Source organism: Brachycentrus maculatus, unplaced genomic scaffold (genome assembly GCF_059751285.1).
Source record: "Brachycentrus maculatus isolate JH-2025_06_01 unplaced genomic scaffold, ASM5975128v1 h1tg000249l, whole genome shotgun sequence".
Lineage (NCBI taxonomy): Eukaryota > Metazoa > Arthropoda > Insecta > Trichoptera > Brachycentridae > Brachycentrus > Brachycentrus maculatus.
The window spans coordinates 95,482-121,756 of NW_028281000.1; the positions used below are offsets into that span (position 1 = coordinate 95,482).

Below are 26,275 nucleotides of genomic sequence, written 5' to 3' on the forward strand. Positions count from 1 at the left end.
GGAATTCTAACAACCGTCTGCAGTTACAATAAATACACATTGCTTTTTAATAAAATATCTTATTCGAGTTACGAAAGAGACTAAGCTCTTGTGCTTAGAGAGGGACTTACACAGGGTATTACATTTTTAAGCATGTAATACAATCTTTTTTTGCAGGTATGAACTCATCGCTTTGATGACTTTCTTGCACTATCGTTTTGTCACATTTATTGGCCCTTATTTTCAAACGAGCCTTTTTTATTCCTTACATTAAACCCAATGTTAGCCCACCGATAGCCAACCCTATGGATGCTCTTTGTATTATCTATGTTTTCCGGTCGACTTTGATCTTTAAGTATGTTTGTCCAAAGCATCTTGTGCCACTCGACGACTTCATCATTATTTTTACACACCATATGACCTGGTCACTTTCGTTTTGAAATATATACATACATACATACACACATGTGTATATATATATATATATATATATATATATATATATATATATATATATATATATATATAATATATATATATATATATATATATATATATATATATATATATATATATATATATATATATATATATATATTATATATATATATATATATATATATATATATATATATATATATATATATATATATATATATATATATATATATATATATATATATATATATATATAAATATATATTTATATATATATATATATATATATATATATATATATATATATATATATATATATATATATATATATATATATATATATATATATATATATATATATATATATATAAATATATATATATATATATATATATATATATATATATATATATATATATATATATATATATATATATATATATATATATATATATATATATATATATATATGTAGGGTATATTTATCCCGTGTCGAAACACGGCTTCGTAGTGTTTTCCGGTCGACTTTGATCTTTAAGTATGTTTGTCCAAAGCATCTTGTGCCACTCGACGACTTCATCATTATTTTTACACACCATATGACCTGGTCACTTTCGTTTTGAAATATATACATACATACATACACACATGTGTATATTTATATATATATATATATATATATATATATATATATATATATATATATATATATATATATATATAAATATATATATATATATATATATATATATATATATACATATATATATATATATATATATATATATATATATATATATATATATATATATATATATATATATATATATATATATATATATATATATATGTAGGGTATATTTATCCCGTGTCGAAACACGGCTTCGTAGTGTTTTCCGGTCGACTTTGATCTTTAAGTATGTTTGTCCAAAGCATCTTGTGCCACTCGACGACTTCATCATTATTTTTACACACCATATGACCTGGTCACTTTCGTTTTGAAATATATACATACATACATACACACATGTGTATATTTATATATATATATATATATATATATATATATATATATATATATATATATATATATATATATATATATATATATATATATATATATATATATATATATATATATATATATATATATATATATATATATATATATATATATATATATATATATATATATATATATATATGTAGGGTATATTTATCCCGTGTCGAAACACGGCTTCGTAGTCAGAACATGAAAATGTGTTAAATTCGTATAGAAGACAGTATAAGCTTGACTGCGAAACGGTCATTGCAGGTTTGATTCCCAACCTCGGTGATTGGTTATATACAGTAGCGTGCACACGTGAGTTTTTAATCAGGATAGGCAGTAGGGTTGGGTTAGGATAAGGCATATTAGGCACTGGTCATATTTCTGTATGGAACGCGAGTAATCCCGCGTAGGCACTGCTTTTTTGTCTACATACAATGCCCGCCATTGGTTTTATACTTACGTTACTAAGAAGTTTGTAAACAAAATATTATTTAGTTATAGGGTTTTCTTTCCGTGAATGAGTTTTCTTTTCTTTGTCAAGTTGTTAACAGGGATGATTCTTAGGAAATCCTAAAAAAACAAACTAGCATCTCCTTCACAGCTGACAAAACAGTTTTCACCCCCTCTGATGCTCTGTCATCACTCTCCGATCAATAGTTTAAGGCTTTTTTGACTTAAGTGCGTTTTTTCGAATGATTTTACAAAGCCGCAAACGATTTTCATTCACGGTTAAACATGGTAAAGCACTGTTTTTCTGTCGCGTTATTTGTGAAAATGTTACCTTGATGACAATTGATTAAACTTTATGAAATAAAACAACTTTTAAAACCACTTTTTAATAACAATTGATTACTTCAAACGTAAACAATACATCGCTTGCAGCTGAAACTTGACCTGAGCCAGTTTTAAGAATGAAACTTGACAAACGTGATGTCATCAAATTGACAGCAACACCATCTCGTGGGTTTTCACCAAACTAATTAATCGGTGAGATTACAAATTAAGGATAATTCATTTAACAGTGGCAATTGATCATGTCTTTAATGTGTTATTGTTTTTAATCCTAAATACCAAATGGCGTGTTCGTTGCAATATTTTGAACCGAAACCAGAAAGAGAACTTAATTGCGCAGATGCTTTAAACGGGTTACGCATTATTATAGAAAAGTTTACCATATCGTTGAAAGCGTCATACTTTTTTTTTTAAACCTAGCATTTCGCAAAATTATTCATTATACTCACCTTATAATACATATTCTTCCCTAGGGATAGAATGCTAACTATATAGTAAATGGTGCACTGAAATCAGTTATAGCAAATAAAAGCCTAACAGCGAAACGTTAACTGGCAGTACACAATGAAGTCTTGGTACCAACCCTTTTGTAGAAAAGTGAACCATAAATTTAGTAAGAGAAGGTAAAATGGGTTTGAATGCGCGGCAAACAGTTGCTAGAATGATGAAATAAGAAAAGAATGCAAGGCTGAGATGGGTATTATCGATAAAATTTTAAAAAGAGGGTTGAGATAGTTTGGATACGTGGAACGAATGGGCAAATGTAGTTGGAAATAGAAGCAGAGGAGAACCGAAAAAAATATGGCATGATGAAGTATAGGAACGAATCGGCGGGTATGTATGAGGAGGTGCACGAATGTGGAAAAGGCTTTGATTGTTTAGCAAAGAGAGAGTGGTATGACATTTTATTCTCTCTGCCTACCCCTGCGGAGAATCAGCATGGGGGTTAGTTGGTTAGTTAGTTTAAAACACACGTTTGTGCGACTATCAAATGCGATTATAAAGAGAAACGTAGAAATTTATTTACAAAACAAAAGTCCAGAGATGTCGCTTTTGACTGTTACGTGAATGGGTGCATGGCCATTAATGTATAAAAAATTCACTCAACCAACCTGATGACAGGTCATAGTGCTGTGAATGACCAGATTTCCGTCCGCATAAATTGCACGAAATCCTGACGCATTTTTTATCGTCCCCGATAAAAGTTTTAGGCAAATTAATACTCCGCCAATTATTGATAAAAATGTAAAACGAAATCTTTTATTCAACGTAAAGGCTTTCATTCAAGAAGGTTGAGAAAAAATCAATAATCCTTTCAATTTTACAGCAATTTTAAGAAGGTCCCGGAATAAAATTCTCAATAGAAAGATTTTTAATAAAAAAAATCTCACAAAAGACCCGTCTCGATTCTCAAGAGACATTTTTGTCCCATTAAAGTTCCAATTACAGAAAATCACTTGTAATTTTATATGTGCCCGAATAAAAAATATTCAAGATTTTTTTCTGAATTCAAATGAGTGTATATTATCTTCCTGATCAAAATTGATCGAAAACAATAAATATTATACTTATAAATATTTTTTCAATAATTTTATTATTTATTTTGTATATTAAAAGCATTGACTTTGTGGTATGGTAATAAAACACTCTCCTTACCATCCATTGTTTACTTTGTGTAATACCAATTATTATTATTATTATAACAATTATTTTTTATTATTTTTTTTAAAATTGTTATTACACAAAGTAAAAAGAGAATTTTATGATTGTTTATTATGTAAAACCCAGGATTGTCCTCCATATCGATGATAAACCAATATTAACGAAGATGGATGCATCTTCTTTCATACAAAAACGACCGATGTTTCATAATATTCTCAATTATTATTAATATTTAAAGCATTTACTTTGCGGTTAGTAATTTTTACTTTTACAAAAATGTTAGTCCTATTAGTATATAACCACTCACCGAGATTTTTATGTCTACCAGTTTCGAGACGTAACCCATCTCTTCGTCAGGACAATCACTACCACAGCATGCAAAATTACTACTCTTCACTACCAAAGTACTATTTACACACTAAAAACTACATAAAATGTTTAACACATGCGATTTTTGGTTGACCCGAAGACCAACATGCACTTGGGGTTAAGAGATTAGGTCAAACACGCACTAGGAATAAAAATTATAATTCAACGAGTTTATATACTCGTAAGTTGAAAGGAGTGGGTGGGGTTCGAATTGGATATTGACGAATCTTGCTTAACCGATGTTGAATCAAATAATGGACTACGTTTCATAAGTTCAGACACCTATGACGTTGATGATATTATATTTCAACGTTATAGGTGATATATCATCAACGATATATACGTATGTTGATGATATATTAACGTTACGAATGATATATCTGTAGGGTGAATAATCCAGCGTCTTAATTGTTGAAAGAAAAAAACGTTAATAATGAACTGGCCAAATAGTACCTACTTTCGAAAAAATGTTTTTTTTTCATTATTTTAAATTCTTATCCATTTCACAACATGATGTAAACACAAATACAAAAAAAAAAACATAATATAAATACAAAAAAAAACCCACAAAGGCATGGCGTGTGTGTGTGTATACATTATAATTTAGGTCATATTAAAGGGCACTGGCAAGAATACAATGGATATTATAAGAAAAAAAAAATAGATTCGAAGTGTTAATATAAACTACAAATTCTTGTCTTTAACAGTTTTTTTTTTTAAATAAATAAATAACATTAAAAAGAAAAAAGTTGGCAAACATGTACTATATGAGTGAAACGTCTAAAAGAAAAAGGAGCTTAATTCTGTTTTTTCAATAAATTATTTAAGCAAAATATTTATTTTATTTCAGACTTTCTCTCCTAAATAATAAACAAATGTGATCTGATTTCGAATGGATTTCACCTACATATATCTAAATGGAGAAATCTATATATTTATACTTCTCAAATTACTCAACTTATGGCGCCACAATCAGCCAAATTTCCAAATTTATTCCACTATTACCCACATGTGAAATAGAATTGCATATATACTAGTTTCAAAAAGTAATGCAGTATTGATTTTCAATAATTACGAAAGTCATCAAAATGCCAGGTCTTAAACTCTGGGAACTTCAGACATCCATTTTCTTTGAAATAAAAAGTGTTGAGACACCTTAAATAAATATTTTTGAAATAAATTGGTTTGACGAGAAACGCAATGTAATTTGCAATTTACAAAAATATTACAAAAACTTCACGTTTTAACTACGTAATGAATGGGTTTAAATAAACACGTATATGTTACAGTCAAAACCCGAATTGAATTTTAATAAGTTGTCCTTAATGAAAACTAGGTTATGCGACGTCCTTTTTTTAGTACTAGTTTTTATTAAAACCATTTTTTTGAACTAGTTTTTATTAGGGAAAACGGGAATGACGGGTAATTTTGTAACAATATGCGAAAAATATTTTTTTTCCATAATACGTAATACATATACAATATGTAGGTATATACATAGGCCGAACTAAAAGTTTTGATCAACTGAGAATCCTGGAATACACGAAATTCGAGCACGTTTAATTTTCTGCTTGTTTTATGGGTATTCGATTTTTACCCCTTACTCCAGAATGAATTTCACGCGGTTAGATTTGAGTTATAATTTTTAAAGTCGTTAAAAGTTCGCCAACATCAAACGACTGACATTATAGATTTTAAAGTGCTTTTCTTAAATATTCTTTTAATTTTAAAATTTCCGTATTTAAGTTTTATGAAGAGTTAGTCACTAGAATTTAATCGCATTATTAAATCTGTGATCGTGGTCGCGTTTTTCATGGCGACGATGTTCATGATTAGTTAAATTTCACGGAAATATTTATTTGTTTGTTTTGTATATTTATTGTTTTCATATATTTGTCACGGAGATATTATTTCTGTCAGACAACTAATCTGCGAATAAATTTTGACGGTATTTAAAATCATTCAGGAATCATTATCAGTTAAATATAAAAAAAATCTTTTAAATACACACAAGAAGATTTTATCAAATCCGGTGTGAACTTACTTCCAGCAAGAAACTTTTTGACAGTTGGCCAAAAGACACTTAGTCGACGGATATTTAGCTGAATGGGCAGTTGACCGATAGTTATGATATATTTTAAAAATATAACATCTTAATAAACATGTTTTGTCAGTTGTATTAAACTTGGTTTTGTGAGTTTTCTATATGCCACTCACCCATGTCTGTCAACTACTTTGGAATTTATACACAAATGGTTTATCTTTATTTTGCAGGCCATATCAGACATGATTCTGATAGTTTTTTGTATGCCGTTTACCCTAATCAGACAATTGCTTGGAATCATATACATAAATGGTTTTATTTTGCAGGCCATGTCAGACTTACTCTGGGAGTTTTTTTGTATGCAATTCATCTTTGTAGGACAAATGCTTAGAAACTTATGTATAAATAGTTTATCTTTATTTTGCAGGCCATATCGGACTTGCTTCTGGGAGTTTTCTGTATGCCATTCACCCTGGTTGGACAAGTGCTAAGGAACTTCATATTTGGATCTTTGATGTGTAAACTGATTCCTTATATTCAAGGTATGAAAACTGAACTTATTTATTGTCTTACTGTTTTGTATATTTTACATAAAATATAAGAATTGTGGAGTTGTATTGAATGAATTCATCGAAAATTACTCAATCTCGTTTTCCTTTTTGGTAAAATAAAAAAACTTATTTGTCATTTTCAATTTCGAAACCGCTTTTCGAATTTTTTTTTTAAAGTACGTTTCTGACATATTGCGTCATTACAAATATGTACATAGATGTGTGCTTTTAAAAACTTATATCTTTAAAAAAATGGTTAAAAACGCTTTGTTTCCCGCTCTGAGAACTAAATACCTGGAACAGGAATCGCAAGCTACGGGCAGAAGTAGAGAAAAGAGGGGTTGCTATTAAACTTTTTCATTTAAAATATAAGTTGAGCACTGACATTTCTTCACGGGACTGCATTTATTTATAATAAAATAACAATAATTACGTTTCTTCCCTACTTTATTTTTTTTGACCAGTGGCTGTGTTTCGTCGTTACGGACATCAAAACCTTTTTGAAATATTTAAATTATATATTTTTTATCCAAGTTAATCTTTATACTTTTTTTTCACTAACGAAATTAATTTACCAATTGCTTTCGGTGAGATTTCAACATTTGCTTGTATTTGAAAAAAAAAATTAATGTAAAAAAATCCATTTAGGATGGCATAAAGTAAAAACCATTTTTTTATGTGCATCCTAAAGAAAAAGTAACAACACCATTCAAACAAACTTATAATTTTAATGAACGTTATATAATTCTAGAATGAAAGGAATGGGTTGTATTAAATTACAATAATCCAAATTTACGATAAAACATAATTAAGATTGAATGGAAAAAACAAAAGTTGGCAGGTTGCTAACAATAATAACTGCAAAACACGAAAGCTTGAATTTTCTGCTTTCCATGAATTGTTTAGAATTCAAAACATGGGATTAAAGACAAATATCATAATGATGTAGTGAGTTTGTCTAATTTATTTAAACTTCTTTTTGGTTCTAAACTATATAATTTGTTAACTCAAATTTATCAATTGCTAAAAATAATTTAGTTAATTGGGGGCTATGTGGGTTCAGTTAATGGTCTTAGGGGGGGGAAATGTTAACTGAAACTATATTAAAATAAATACGTACTTTCAGAACGTTATAAATATACACTTGGGTATTATGTGATTTTTGAAGGGAATTAATGCAGTGAATTTTATAACTCACGATATTTTTAAGTACGTACCTAATATTGAGGATTTTTTTGCCAAGCTTGGTCTTCTAATTAATTTGTTTTGATTTTTAAATGAAGTGAGTGAATTTCTCATTATTTTTTACCCTTATACGTACGTATGGCGCACAGAACACTTGATTGGATCGGCGCTGTGGTAACTTGATCGTTAATTATATAAAGGCAAGGTAATTAGTATAGCACTTCAGGTTCTTAGATTTGCCCGCTCATTAGGAGTGATTTTTTTAATGGGATACAAATAATGTAGGGGAAGGAGTTACGGGTGAAAAATATTACTGTTTTACAGAAAAAAAAACTAGTAGAGGAATATGTGTAGTATAGAAAAAGGAGAGCGACAAAAAGATCTCGCACTCGATCTTCATTGATATTTAAGACATTAGGAAATTGTATGAGTTCCTTCAAGAAAATTGTCATGTCAAATTTTCATTTTAAAATATATAAAATGATGAATTTAGTAAAAGATTATTCAAATTCATTTATAATTTTGCATATATATATATATATATATATATATATATATATATATATATATATATATATATATATATATATATATATATATATATATATATATATATATATATATATATATATATATATATATATATATATATATATATATATATATATATATATATATATATATATATATATATATATATATATATATATATATATATATATATATATATATATATATATATATATATATATATATATATATATATATATATATATAATATATACATATATATATTTATATATATATACACACACATAATATATACATAAATATATATAAAGGGATAAAATAAGCTGTTCAGTTTGTACATAATTTTGCATATATGTGTATATTTACAAAAAAATATTCTGTTTTACAATATTTTCGAAAATCTAGATACAAATACATAATTTTTTTCTATATTCTTTAAAACTTCGTTAGAATTTGACGTTTTCACATCTACAATCGATGACGATTTTTGATGGGACTTCTAAAAGTAAAATTTGCTTTAGAAAATAGTACATGGTATTACTTTCTACTGAAAAATGTTCCATTCTACAATGATTCCGTGCAATAATAAACGAAACAGAACTTGTCTGGTTGGAAACCGACGGTATTCAAGATCTTTTCAGGTTAACAAAAAAACAAACAATTTACGGATGAGTAGTAGTAGTTCGTTGGGGTGGATTTCATCAAACTTATAGCTGTTCCCTCGACTACATCCGTCCGGTTCTCCACTACGACCCTTCTGAGGAGACTACGTGAGAAGTAGGCCATCTACCCCCACACATTAGCATTTTGTTTTAAAGCATCGCCTTTGATGGTACTAGCGCTACGTACATAAGAAGCCGAGGTGATAGTAAAAATGGGTACTTCAGGACTGAGGCATAGTAAGTTATTATTTATTCACATCTTATTTGCTTCACAGAACGAGACTTTACAGACCTCATACTTACCTTAAAGAATTATCGTTAAAGGACAATTTTAGACCCGACAGACACGAGTAGGTTGATAGTTTACCTACCTGTATTAAATTTGTATTTGTGGATATAAAAAAAAAGTTTCGTAAATGTTAAATTTATTTAACTGGAACCTTTATTTAAAACCATGTTACAAAAAAAAATAATAATAATGCTTTAAATTTAGAAAATTTCGTATTTTTCCTGTCTAATGTTAATTCCTATGTATAACACTGAAAAAAAATATCTCCTACATACACATTTATAAAAAAAAATATAAAAAAGGATATGGAATATATATCACAAAAATTCAGACCAATATTTCATACACGCATTTTGCAAACAACGAGAATCGAGCCTTTACGCCAGTTTCGCGGTCAAATCAAATACGCTAAGGCATCTGTCCTCTTTGCAAATAAACAACACATTCCTGGTATGCATTATTCATATTGATTTACATATCGCCCATGCTATTATGTGGCATTGAAAGTATCCAATTTGAGCCTAGATTGGCATCTGAAATAGTCGAATGAAATATTAATTGTGAAAATGTCGTGAAAAATTTGTATTCATCCCATTACTGATTTGGTCATTAATGGTCTAAATAAAAATAACTTCACACATTCCAAAATGTATTTAATTCCATCAATTACTTTGAAAAAAACTGCTGTTCAATTAACGAAAGTTCAAATTACACAGTGAATGGAAAATAACAATCACTTTGCCTTCACGCGATAATACTGCATTATCCAATGCAGTACCCAATGAAACACTGAATGTTTAAAATTCCAAATAAAATAAGTTAAACCCAGATTTTCTGTTATGGAATACAGTTCCTGTTCGAGGACTATTGAAAAATGTAACAAAGGAATCTCTAATATAAAGCATCGTTTGGTTTGGCATTTCAAAACATTTTCATTTAAATGGCTGCTCACAATTCATTAACCACTGCTGGTTTTTGCCTTGCCTAAAACCGTAATGAATTTGCATAAAAACGTTTGCGTGGGGTTTGAAGGGCGTTTATCCGTAAATATTGTATTGTAAGATAGATAAATACACATGTATATCTTCTTCTTTTTCATGTTGTTGTAGGCCTTGTGGAGTGTTTTTAAGAGGGATAAGCCATCTGCGATGTCGATTCTCCCATGTCTTTGGTGGTCTGCCCGGTAGTCGTCTACCGTGGGGTTGGCCGTACAGTGCGATGTGGGGGAGTCTAGATGGTTCCATTCTCCTCACATGCCCATACCATTGTCTCCTTCGTTGCCTTCCCCACCCAACGACATCTTCGATCTCGCATATTTCCCTGATCCTGGCGTTTCTATCTCAAAGACTCTTGCGTGATATGCTTCTTTTTTCTGTTTTCATTTCTGAAACTCTAAGAAGCATATGTATGTATGTATATATATATATATATATATATATATATATATATATATATATATATATATATATATATATATATATATATATATATATATATGTATATATATATATATATATTTATATATATAAATATATATATATATATATATATATATATATATATATATATATATATATATATATATATATATATATATATATATATATAAATATATATATATATATATATATATATATATATATATATATATATATATATATATATATATATATATATATATATATATATATATATATATATATATATATATATATTATATATATATAAATATATGTATATAAATATATATATATATATATATATATATATTTATGTATATAAATATATATATATATATATATATATATATATATATATATATAAATATATATATATATATATATATATATATATATATATATATATATATATATATATATATATATATATATATATATATATATATATATATATATATATATATATATATATATATATATATATATATATATATATATATATATATATATATATATATATAAAAAAAAACTATGACTACTTTTTCCTTTTTGGAAAAACTATGGAAAAAATTGTCACGGATAAAATCAACCCAGTAATAAGAAATGACATTATATTGAACCAACACGGATTCTTAAGAGGCAGATCGATTGAGTCAAATTTGCTTGAGTTCAATCATTTCATACTATCGGCCATGGAAGAGGGCTACCAGGTGGACGCCATATATACTGATTTTGCCAAGGCCTTCGACAAAATAAATCACAATGTCTTGATTCGTAAGATTCGCGAAATGGGTATTCATGGTGATCTTCTTAGATGGCTCATTTCTTATGTTGAAAATAGAAGCCAAGCGGTAGCGGTTCTAGGATTTACTTCTAATTACATTATGATTCCTTCTGGGGTTCCCCAAGGATCCCACCTGGGCCCATTATTATTTTTAATATACACAAACGATATTAACAAATATATCAATCAAAATTTTCTCATGTTTGCTGACGATACCAAGTTATTTATACGAGTCAAGTCTTTAGACGATTGTTCCAGGTTGCAAAACGATCTCGATAATCTAGTGTCTTATTGTAATCTTAATCAGCTTTTTCTGAATGTCAATAAATGTTTTAGCATTACGTTCTCAAGAAAAAAAAATAAAATTATATTTGATTATGAAATTAACAATAGTCGGCTGACCAGGAAAACTGAATTAAGAGACCTTGGTGTCATAATGGACGAGAAACTTTTGTTTTCTTCACATATTGAAGCCTGCGTTAATAAGGCCTACAGAAACTTAGGTTTTATTTTTCGAACCACTAAACCATTTAAAAATACATCATCTCTTGTAACTTTATATAACGCTTATGTTCGTAGTCACCTCGAATTCGCCTCAGTCGTTTGGAACCCTCAGTACGCTATATATATAGCTCAACTTGATCGTATTCAAAATAAATTTCTAAAAATGATGGATGGTAAGCTTCATTTAAGTTTCAACTCTTATGAAGAATCTTTAGCCTTCCATAAATTATCTTCACTTAGTAAACGTAGGAATATATCAGATTTATGTTTTTTGTATAAAGTTATAAATAATATGACTGAGAGCCCTTATCTTCTTGCGCAGATACCTTTTCACTGTCCAATTAGAATCAATAGACATAGTCATACCTTTTATAATCCAGCACCAACAAAGAACTATACAAAAAATTCCTTTATTTATCGAAGTTGTGGAAAATTTAATGAATGTTGTACCGACCTTGATATGTTCTACTCCAATCTTTTAAAATTTAAAGCTAAATTGTTCGAAATCTTATAAACCTAAAAAAGTAATTCTATTCCCTGTCCTTTCCTTTTCTTTCCTTCCTATCACTGCCATCTCCTTTTCTCTTTATCCTATCCTTGTCTCATGTCTCTTCCTTTATATAGACCTCTCTTATGTATAGTTGTGAAGAACTATAATTGGTACTCATGATTTTATTTTTTGTATTCTGTATGTATCATATATTGTAACTGTTGTTCTTCCTTCCAATAAAATAAAATAAAATAATAAATAATATATATATATACATACATATATTTATATATGCTCTATGGAAATTTATGGATGAATGGTAAGACTTGCTTATAATATTTTTTTGTGCTAAAAAGTGCAAATTTCGTTTTCTGCATGTCAGGATAGCAGTAATCAAAAACTCGTCACATTGGTAGCTTCTGTACAGTCACAAGGTGAACCGCTGAGCAGGATATAGTACACAGGCTATAGATGTGGTGAGGCTTGGTGATGTCCAAATTCACATTAGTCAGAATTGTCCAACAAGATAACTGTAGTATACAAACAGATTGATAAAACGGTCACAAATATGTTTCAACACTGGCGGCAGACACTTGACGGATATCACCTTTTCTTTTAACAAAGAAATTGTAAAGGTCCAGATAAATATTTAATAAATCAAAATTACTTTTCTTTTAGATTAGTAAAAAAGTTATTTAAAAACAAAATTGCTTGATTAACTATGCGCCAAACTAAAATTGTTTGTATACCGTAGAATGGGGCTACTTTGATCTTTGATGTGTTACTTGAGCCCAGTACAAAAAAAAAATCTGTATTTGGTCTACAATAATGAACGTATAACTGTCACCTGTCAGGGAAATAATGAATTATGTCGATACGTTAATTATTGTAGACCAAATTCACATTTAAATATTTTTTGTACTGGCCTCAAGTAACACATCAAAGTTCAAGTAGCCCCATTCTACGGTACTGCAGCTGTTTAGTTTACAATTGTCAAATATGATTTGCGACGCCATTTACAAAAAAATGAAGCATTTTTCGATAGGGTGATCAATTATACGCCACCCTGCATATATACATATAAATAAAAATAAAGTATTTTCTTAAATTTGATTTTCCATAATAGTGTAAATTAAATAAATTCCTTTAAAATCGATATAAAAAACCTGTTTCCTTCTTCCCTTTTCATAGAAAGTATTCATTTGAACCAAAAAAAAATCATTAAGCTTTATTAGCTACTGTAGCCGGACAATTTACTTGTGGCAAAACGGAATAAAATCAACACGCCCATCAAAAGCCTATTCGTATTTAGCGATTTTGTGGACGGTTATAATGGGAATTTTAAATCCTTTTATTTTGACTCGATGCTTTTTATACCATGTTTTTTGTCTGCCTAGCGCTAACGCTAACATTCAAAACAATTCCTTGTTTAATTTGTGAAAAACGTTTTCCCTCTTATTCCGCACAAACGTAACATTCATTATTGATGTTCCTGAAAGCTTGAGGTCTCATTCGATAAAACTCCACGAAATACAAAAAACGTAATATTGAATGTAGAAAGGCCTTCATGGAATGGACATACATATATACCTATATACCTACTAACATACATTACCATTCATCTAGATATAGATATACCAGAATAATTGTAAAATGTCGAGAATTATTTTTTGGATGGAAAATTTTGCAAAAATCTTATTGTTCAAACGTTTATATATATATATATATATATATATATATATATATATATATATATATATATATATATATATAAATATATGTATATATATATATATATATATATATATATATATATATATATATATATATATATATATATATATATATATATATATATATATATATATATATATATATATATATATATATATATATATATATATATATATATATATATATATATATATATATATATATACATATATATATATACATATATATATATATATATATATATATATATATATATATATATATATATATATATATATATATATATATATATATATATATATATATATATATATATATATATATGTCGGTTACTATATGATGCAACAAGGCAGGAGTTGAAAACCGTATATAACATGATGTCGGTTACGACAAAACCCGGTTGCTGGTCAAATAAAATTCATGTGGAAAAAACTACATAGTTGTTATTTTATGATATAAAATGCAGTTCCACCAAGAAATGTCAGTACAAAACTTTAATATAAATAAATTCATTTACTCCATTCCTTTTCACAACTTTTTTGTAATTGTAGTTATTAAATCAATCATAATTTTCATCAATCAATTTTCAAACATCTACATTTACTTACCTTGACGATTTTCATACGTTTTTGCTTAGTATTGTATTTCCACTGCTGCTGGATTAGGTTCTATGACAGAAAAGAATGGAAATGAGTGTTTTGTCAAAATAAAATTTTTTATATCGCTCACTCCTTTCAACAACGTCATATATATAAAAACTTGATTTTTCAGGAGATCGTTTTTATAGTTTTAAAATACACTTACTTATTTTAATGTACAATGGATCTTTTAAGGTAGAATCTGAATGTTTTTTCTCCATTTGTAAAATATTTAGAAATAAAAAAATTATTTTCTTCAAAATGCAAAAACAACACTTTCTGCCCTGTAGCGGGTAAATATTAGGTCAAAAATATGCCGCTTTTGCTGAAATATGGTACATTTTTTGGGCATTCCGAAAACACGCATAAACTGAAAATTGTCAATTTTTGATAAATGACGTTGTTGGATGGAGTGAGCGATATCTAAACTCTTGTTCACTCATTCATCGAAAAGTTAATACGTTAGGGAGAAAAACTTCATTTTAATTAAAAAAATATTAATGCAAAAAAGTTATTCAATATTAGCATTTTTTTAAAAATGCGATATTTTAAAATGTGATAATTTTTTTCCTTAAACCGTAAACTTTTGTTTTACTTAAGAGTAACTTGAGAGATTCACAAAAATGTAACTTCGATGAATGAAATGGAACATAAAAGTTATTTGATAAAATATATAATATCCTCAAGGGCCTCACAAAACTCAGATAAGAAGAGTACTTCTATTACCATTTTGTCCTTCATCATTACCAACTATTTCTTCACTATTTCCTTTTTCATATAGTAAATCGTCCTTCACCATAAGCTCTCAATTTTTTTTGCTGAAAACAGCGTAAATTCAAAGAAATAATGTTTAGTCAATAAAAGATATTAAAATAAAAAAAAAATTCTAGAAAGTTTTGAATAGCTTTGATTAAAAAAAAGGCATTTCATTTCAACAGCATTACGCCTAAATAACTATGTAAAACGATTCATCGTGCTTATTATTTTTTTTAATTTAAAGTCTTACATATCCACCAGACTGTAAATTTATTAAAATTTAAAATTAAGTTTTAAAACTAGCAGTACAAAGAAGTGGTTTCGAAAAAAAAGCGTGCGAATTGTTGGAAAAAATGAAGGAAAAATCTGGATATAATATTAAGCGACACATGACTAAGTCAAGTCGTTAGGCGTTGGTTAGATAACTTTTTTTAATAATCTGATTTTTTTTTGTCAAAAAGTATAATTTTTACAAGGAACAAGGTTTTAATACAAAGAAGTGTGCATAACAGAGAAATATTAGCGAATTGAGTCCTTGATTCCTTCCCACACCTTCTTCAAAATCACTAAAACTTCACTAGATATATCTTTTGGTGAGATGTAAAGAATTGTGAGATGTAAGAAAGAATATGAAAAATAACTCCTATAATTGGAGATAATTCAGATTTGTGAACAAGTATTTGGACACACTCAAAATGTTGTAACTAAATACTTAATATATTTAATAATTATCCTAAATTCATTTATAAGGTGTGTAAAAGTTAAAAACGAAATGAAGTGAACTAAAGCGCTCATATTCATTAATTTTGTAAAATAAATGTATCACTCCACGCTGCCATTAGTATATTTTATTCTTGTTATCTTAAACTAACAAATATTAGTAATTATTTCATAGTCCAAATGAAAATTATTAAAAATATCTCAACTTGATATGAATGTACATGGAAGTCTGGCCATCCCAGGGCTTTCGACCTGGCATTTGGCTTGCTTAAGCGATCACTTTATCATACGTAGGGAGAATAATCCAGTGTCTAATACAATAAATAATATCAATATTATTCATATTATTTGAAATATTTAAGATATGAATCAATAAGTAAGCACTTCAAACGTAATGAATAGAAAGTTGGTCAAAGAAAAACATTTAAGAGAACTCTCCCTCCATCAATAATCCTTTGATAGCCTTTTCTTCTTCACATGGTTTTGAAACTCAAAGAGTTTTACTAGAGGAGATACAATATACGAAGGTTAGTGTTGTATATGTGTCGTCTTTGTTTAGTACATTATACCTTATACATGTAGCGAGAGCCGGTAGTATTATCTTGACCTAAATAAAAGGTGTTGGAAAATGCGACAATGTAGAAAATGTACCCTCTGTTGGCATCGCTACTTTGCAGTAGATACACCCTTTTACTGCTAGGACCAGGATCGGTTTGACGACTTATATATTATCTCAGTTATCGGGGTGTAAAAACTAACAAGGAGACTTGCAGCGGTAATAAAGTGTAGCAATTTACTAGTATCTTCACACCGACACCATGAAAAATCCATACAGAACAAAATTTGGATGTATTTAAAAAAAAGAAGGAATAAAGTATGAATAGATTTTTATTTATATCTCTATATAAATAAAATAAATTATTTGAGGTGGGAAATCTGGAAATCTCCGTCAAGACGTAATGATGTCATAATGATTATATATCATATTTTGTACATTAAAAGCATTGTTTACTTTATGGTATGTTAATATAACACTCTCCTTATCATTCATCGTTCACTTTGTTTAAAACGACTTAAATATTTTAAGTTGTATTACGCAAAGTGCATGATGAATGATAAGGATAGTGCTATTAATATGCCATTCCGATCTTCCGCACTTTTCCGTCATCCCTTGATTTCGGTAATCAAATTGTCGATGACCGAAGTTCAAAATATGTATTATCCAGCAATTAAACCCTGACTCGACTTTGTTGACTTTTGGTGCAATTTTTATTTATTTTATAAAGATACAATATTTTTTTAACTAATTTTCTAGACATTTCTACTTCGGTAATCTTAAAATTCGTTACGCTGTTCTCTCCAATACAGAGACTAAGATCATGTGCTCGGTGAAGGACTTACACTTATTATTTATTGTTTTTAAGCATTTTAATGTCTACAACCTGAAAGAAGGTTATAAAAGTATTTGTTTCCCAAATATTTAAAAATCTATAGAATTTTTTGGTATTGCATTATGGTATCTCAAAGATGAACTTTAGATTCAAGTAATTTTTACCCTTAAATTGTTGAAGAATTACTGTTTTTTTTAACGGTTTCTCCTTTTAGACTTGGAATGTTGAAAATAATAATTAATTAGGATAGATTTTTTTCATTTCTAAAATTCTTAAATGATTTTTCTTTGAACTCTAAACATAAAGCAATATTAATTAAGAAGCATCTACAGTTTACAGTATTTAGCAATGGTGAGGAAAATCCTCCCCGCGGGGTAGATCCGGCCTTCGGGCCAGTTGAATTTATCCGGTCCGCGACAAACTTTAGCACAAATGATTCGAAAATTAAATTTCAAATTAATATGAAAATTTAAAATTAAATACAATTAACTTTCCAAACCTAAATTTCAAGTGAACTGTTACACTTTTAATAAAGAGCTAAGCGAAGTTCTCTCAAAAATGAGTAATTTGATTGAACTTGAACTTTGAAGACAAATAGTTTATATCCTTAATTTTTCTGTCTTTTTTGTTTGTATATTAGGTTAAAATAGTTAAAAACAAAAAAAATGTAGGCAAAAAGAACTCCATCGACAAGATGCACAAGGTTGCTTGGTGGCTCTCTGCAAAATAAATATTGTTCTTTAAATGAATGTGTACAAATTATGTTAATAAAAAAATTATAAACACTATTTCAATGCGTTCTTCTTCACAAATCAGAGTTTCCTCCTTTTTTGAAGTATTTTTTTTTTGACATCTCAACATAGATGAAAAAGAATATGAAATCATTAAAAACCTTATAATTTAACCGTGTTCATATATTTCCATATTCTTCTTCATCTATATAAAGTAAAAATAACTCTTGAGTGGAGAAATACCAAATTTGTATTTGCACACACTCAGTATATTGTGTGTAAAAATAACTGGACAAATTATAAACAAAAAAGAAGTTTTTTTCATGTTTTCAGGCGTTTCCCAGAATGTAAAAAAATCCAGGGTTTGAATCTTGCATACCAATAAATAAATCTCTGCTTAATAAAAGCTTTTTCAATCCGACAAAGATGGCTGTTGTGAACTCATAAATACTGTGTCATGAGATTTATTCATTTATCTAAGAGTTTCAATCATGGGTAGAATGGTAAATGTCGCACGTGTTTAAAGTGATCACTTTACCAGCCTATGACAGGTCATAAGCGTTGTAAATATACGCAGACTTCTATATATAAAAAAATACATTCCGTGTAATAATTTAGTCTACCACCCATCGAATTCCCGTCTGCAGTAATTTCCCGCGTATATGTACTTTTATTCACATCCTTGTTAGGATTTATTTTTTGAACCTTACGTTATGTTCCAACATTTTAACATTTACGAATAAAAGATTCCACATATTTTCATTTGATACCTGCAGGGAAAATTAATAATTAAACTTAATTTTCCGTTTTTCACGTTATTCAAGGCCCGTATTTTTTTAACAAAACAATATTTTCAACGTGATTCCTGCATTGTATTGCAAATAAAACATTTTACCTTTTTACTAAAATGATTGAAATTTCATGGATGCGGGAAAAATCTCGGAAAAAAAACAATGCAAGCGTTTCCTTTGTTTTAGAAACCGTTATTGTAATTAAAAAAAAAACATGGATTAAATTTGATAATTTAACGTGATAGTCACAATAATTAAACATTACATTCTCGTTTTTAAATATGATAAAATAATATATACTGATAAACAAAAAGAAGTTGTTTACGACAACATTAAACCTCTCTAACGCGATGAATGTCAGACACTTAAATTTTACAATATGAAAAATATAAAATATTGTTTATCCACTAACAATCACATGCACATCAGACACTGTATTATTTACCCGACGGATGATATATCAATATATAACTTGAAATAAATTGACATTCGTTTTTATACGAAATAAGATATTAGTCTGAATCGTAAGCCCTGCGATGCTCAGGGTTTTATCTTTTTTCGTATAAACGAAAGAAGCCTCGTCTCAAGTTGAGACACCTATGATATAAAACAACACGTCAAATTAATGATTTTATGATAATCCATTGTAAGCCGTTTTATATATTTTTGTGTACGATTTAACATAAATTAGTTAATTTTGTTACATTTTTTATAAATTTGTTTTCGTTTTATTTACGTTTTTCTTTTCATACTGTTTTTAAATTTTTCAACCCTTTCAAGTATGTATATTACATTGCTGAATGAATGAAAAAAATACAATTACGCTTATAGTGTTGCGTTAATCAATAATAATAATGTCAATCTTTGTTGCTTTTTAACTCAATCAGAATAACGAATTCAAAATTAAAAAGTTATTCGCAATCAGATGTGGCGTGATCAAAAATGATTGACACATAATACGAATTATACATATAACTACGAATATCTAAGAAGATATAACAAATTGGTAAAAGTGAATCAGTAAAAGTGGCAATCTTAATCGAGTTGATTTCAAAATCACCCGTTCGCATATTTCCAATAGCCGATAAAACAAAAGTGGTTGATTAATTAATCAATCAGAAATTTTGACACAAGCCGTAAAAAACGGGAAGTGAGTCATCTTTAATAAATAAATATACAACATTTCTTCTAACCCTTATCCACACCCTATGGTGCAAAGGGTACAGCATCGCATCGATGCAGTGTTATGGTAAAGGAAAGATGATCAACCCTCCGCTTCAGGTACCAGATCAGGGTAATATGTATTTAATAAATATTAGAGTGAAAAAAACATACAGCATTTAGTAATCTAAAATTCTACGTTATTTTTTGTTAAAATTAATAAGGTATTAGTTGTATAGTTAAAATCGACTAGTAAAGGAATTTGTAGGTTTTTCATTTAAAAAATCCCAACTTTTTTTTTACAAACACATACGGTTATTGATGTTTTGGAAATTTGAATTCCATTTTTACGATAAGACGGTTTTAGTGCGCAAGACTTGTTTTTAATTAAGTTATAAAAGGAGTAAAATAAAGTTCTAATAAGAACTGTCAGTTAAACAAAACAATTTTAAAAGAATTGAAATAAATTTACATTTATTTGCTAATTAATTGTATTTTGGCATCAAAAACTCTTGATGGTTAAACATTTAAAAGGATAAAAAAAAAACATTTAAAAGGAAACAGAAATAAACCCAAGACTTAATATTATAAAAATGTAGAATAAAACATAAATCGGAAATTATGAATGAACGAGATCATAAAATAATATTGTTGATGATAAAATAGCATTTGAATTACTTCCATTCTAATAATTCTTCTGGAAGTTTAATTTGAATCCGTTTGAAAAATGGTTAAACGAGTTCGTCTGTAAACACGAATACGTAATTTACAATTGTATAATTTTAAAAGGTTATACAAAAATACCTTTTCACGGTCTTTTTTAAGCTTTCCGTCTCTCTTCAATGAATTTTCCTGCCTGACTTTATGACTAAAAGCCCAGTGAAATGATAAAGTAAGGAAAAATTTACGACCGTACCGTTTGCAAAAGCTTTGTTTTGATGTCTCGCCGGAAGGACACTAAAATGTGAGTAGATCGCACTCTCCGTTTCCCCTTGAGACCATTAAATGAAAACAAAAACTAGAACACACATGTTTTTATTCTAGAAATCTGTTTAAAATTTGACAAATTTTAAGAATGTCCAAAAATAATTTAGTAAATCCTCCCTACCTTTATCTTGTCTTCATCTTTCTAATAACGTCATTTTCTTAAATATGTTTTAATTAAGTAATGAAAAGAGTGCATTGATAAATAAAAAAAACTTGCCAGTGACGTCTATCTTTATTTTTTGTCTCCATACCAAATGCGTACCATTGCCATAATTTTTGGACATATTTGCCAAAATACGATAGTAGCCACATGTTTTTAATCGTTTAACATAGTTGTGTAGGATTTATTTTGTCAGTTCCGGCCAGAACCTATCTCCAGTAGTTTTTTTTGTTTATTGTCCATATTCCGTTTAATATATGTACCATAAACCATAGGTATCAGAATAAGATAAGGGTTGTCATGCGTCAAGAGACGTAAGAACACGTTTTTGTTATCATTAAAAAAATAAAAATATAAAAATCCAAAAAGGCTTCCATCCTGAAAACCTTAAAGTAAATTGATCAAAATCTGGTTTCCCCCATTTCAAAATATTAAAATTAAAATTTCAGACGGCCTCCATTTTGATTTATTCAACGGGATAAGAGTAAAATATGTCATCCCTTGAAAAAACATCTATTTATTGATAAACCCATTTATTATTGTGATAAAAATGCAATAAAAAATATACTTAGATGAATATAATATATGTTCTACGTCTAACAAATAATCATTTATTTTTATCAATATACAATAAACAATAAAAAATGTTGATTAAAATCGCTAAACATTTGATGGATATGTTTCCTGAGTCACTACTTTTTACAAATTAAAAAACAAATTTTGTTGTGTCGTGTAACGTTTAAATGTCAATCTTAGCTTACAGCACTCCTTTAACTTAAAAGAGCTATTAAATTTAAATAATTATTTGAAAATTACAATTAGTTATTTATGAGAAATTTGTTATTTATCAGGCCACTGAATTTAATTGAAAGTGCTTTAACTATTGCAGATTGTAGTTAAATAAAATATTAACAAAACGTTTTCCCTCTCCTTTTCGAATGTTGAAAAATGGACTTTGTTGATTATTCCACTAAAATCAGTCATTTCAACAAGTCAAATAATAGAATTTTAATAATTAAATTAAAACAAAGTTATTAAAATGCAATTTTAAATTTTAGTCTTTTTGTTTGTTTTGTGAGATTGGTGAAATCTGTTCTTATGATTATCTTATAAAATCCTTTCTCGCTATCATTGTCCATGAATTATTTAAGGATTATTATTTAAAGGAAATGGAATTTGTGATTTGAAAACTGATATAAAATTATAAGTAAAATGATGAGAAAATTTCGAGTAAGGTAAATAGTTAAACGTTTCTCCCAAATACAAAAGCAATTTTATTTGTGCCGACTTGCAGATTCATCTCTTTCTAGAGATCCATTTTATTAGTAAACATGATCTAAACCCGGATTATTTTACATACTGGGAAAAGCATGAATTTCCCTAATCGCCTGAATATTTGGACACACTCAAAATATTGTGAATAATATGAAAATATTAATTAGATTTAGATTGCCTTCTAAACTTTCTCATTGCTGCATTTTTAACGATAAATTTATATACATTTAATTGTAGCTTATTGTTACAAAATATTGGTTGCATTAATTTTAATATTATTTATTGCATTTTTATTATAAATTTATTATTTTACTTTGAGTTTGAAAATAAATTATCTATAATATTCAATTCTATTTTTGGGAAATTTAAGTCTTAATTTTTTAAGGTAAAACATAAATAACAACAGTAAGTTTGTTATTTCAAGACATCATAAGACGAGGGATATATGGTATAGAAATGATAACGGAAGAGATAATAGTGAGTCAACTAGAATGAAATTGTAGCAGTTTTATTGTTCCCAGTTTTCTGTACTTGACATGTTCTTTCTTAACGTTACGTTGTGGTGATACAAATAACTTAAACAATGTAAGAACAACGTGGTCAGAATCTCAGTAACCAGTTTTCGGATGAACAATTTTATATCCATACTATGGTTTTCATGATGATATATTTTTTATACTTATGTATATATTTTACATGATCTGCCACGACGCCATTAAAAAATATTGAATCGGCATTAACTTTGTACAATGACATGTTGATTATTTTAAACACTTTTGAAATACCACTTACTGAGTTTTATTGAATTATACATGACTTGTTTTGAAAACTAAAGTTGTTTTTGAAACTAGTTTTGTGTAATGAAATTAAACCGAATATGTGGTATTATTCAAGTCTTTAATATGTAAAAAAGTAAAAATATACATACAAATATTAGTGAAACCGTAATATCGCGAATTTAAATCCTTAAGGTTTATTCAAATCATGATTTTTTACTTAATTAATTAATTACAAATAAAAAATTTAAGGTTAATTTATTGTTTCAAACGGTGGTATGAAGAATGAATACAAGGCATAATGAGATAAACATTATCAATATAATTAAGAAAGGTGTTGTGAGATGGTTTGAGCAAGTAAATCAAATGTGTTTTATTAATTTCATTAATTTATTCGGAAGTCACTTTGTAGTAAAACCTATCAAACAACATACGGTGTTTGAAAATGACGCGGAATGCATCGAAATATATGTCACAGTAGACTTTAAGAAAAAGTGGTATTTACTAAGTAAAATCCAAATTGAAAATGAGCTTTACTAAATAACTCAACCTTTTTATTGACTAAACGCGGTATATACTGGATTTAAAAAATATGTTTCAGCGTATGGGATCGTGGTTCAATGTTTACATGTAGTACGTACTTAGTGAATTTATATATCGTTTAGCTAGGAGTGTTTTCTTGTGATTCATGTGAGTAATTTTTAAATGCGTGTATAATATATGGTTGTTTTTAGCGTTCAGTTGTTTGACTGTCATGAGTTTTGATTTGTTGTTTTTTATTTCAGCGGAAATTTGTCTCGGAACGTCAGCTGATTGATTAATTAATTTATAAAAAAAACCAACATACTAAGTTGGATTTATGCATTCAGTTTTACTTCAACTATATGATTCTTCATTTTTTTTCAAATTTCATTTATTAATTCGGCAATCACGTTGTGTTAAAATCTATATTTTTTAAATTTAGGTTTTACTCAGTCAATAACACTAGTATTAAGCATTTTTTTAAATTTAAATAAATGTTTGTACAATTTAAAATTATTTGTTCTTTCCAGCTGTTTCTGTTTCGGTTGGAGTCTGGACCCTGGTGGCGATATCTTTGGAAAGATACTTCGCCATCTGCAGACCCCTGAAGTCCAGAAGGTGGCAAACCCAGTTTCATGCCTACAAGATGATCGCTGTGGTATGGATAGCCAGCCTGTCATGGACCATCCCTATACTGTGTGTCTCAACCCTGAAGGCAATGAGAGGCCGAGGTTCGTAAAAACTACCCAGTTGATTGAGTTCGTGAGAAAAATAATTTCGGTATATATTAACTTTACTCTACGCAATATTGCATAACTAACTGTCGGGTGGTAAAGAATTTTATTTGCACGCTTTTTATTCCTTATTTACGACAAATAATCTGACGTCAAACCACGATGAAGGTTAATTTTGCATTCATGGGAGAACAATTCTCATTTAACCCATGCGAGAACTTGAGAGGGTATAAGTGAAATACTTTCCTTTGAATTGGTTCATTAAGATTTTTGCCGTTGGAGCAACTTTCAAGTAAAAAGCGTTGTAAAACGTCTACCTTTTATTTTCATTGATATATAAACCGGAATTATATCATGTATATATATATATATATATATATATATATATATATATATATATATATATATATATATATATATATATATATATATATATATATATATATATATATATATATATATATATATATATATATATATATATATATATATATATATATATATATATATATATATATATACATAATATATACATATGTAATATTGTTTTATGCTCGTCAGTTTTATTTTTCACCTGTAGTTGACTACAACTGTAGTTTTCGAAACTAGTCGCGTATAATGAAATAAAACACATTAAGTGGTACTATGTAAGTATTTAATTTTTTAAATAGAAAATTATGATTATTTCAGTTGAATCCTATAAAATTAATCTTGTTAAAGTCCACAAAGTAAATCAATTTTCTGCATAAAAATTCTCAAATATATTTTACATTCTAAAATTATTTAATATTTTTTCACAGGATTTAAGTGCCGCGAAGAATGGCCGAGTGTGGGATCCGAGAGGGCTTACAATCTGTTCCTCGACTGCACTCTCCTTCTACTGCCTTTAATCATCATGAGCCTGGCGTACTCTCTCATCGTCAGTAAACTGTGGAAAGGATTGCAGAGAGAAATTAAACACAATTCTTCGTGCCAAAGACAAAGTAAGTAAACATAAAATTTCACCTACGAGTAAAAACTGATTGAAGTTTCAAATAAACAAATAAGTATTTTAAGTACTGGAAATACTGGGAGTAAACAAATTGTTACAAATCCACTCTATAACCAC

At 28.0% G+C, this 26,275-nt stretch overlaps 1 protein-coding gene across 1 annotated transcript in view; it reads left to right on the forward strand.

Annotated features, from left to right (window-relative positions):
* LOC148306146 (cholecystokinin receptor type A-like) overlaps window positions 1-26,275 on the forward strand; it is a 109,862-nt gene that overhangs the window by 9,696 nt on the left and 73,891 nt on the right. The window contains 3 exon segments of the mRNA XM_088265552.1: window positions 6,763-6,877; window positions 24,964-25,182; window positions 25,968-26,150. Coding sequence (XP_088121678.1) covers window positions 6,763-6,877; window positions 24,964-25,182; window positions 25,968-26,150 — 517 coding nt within the window.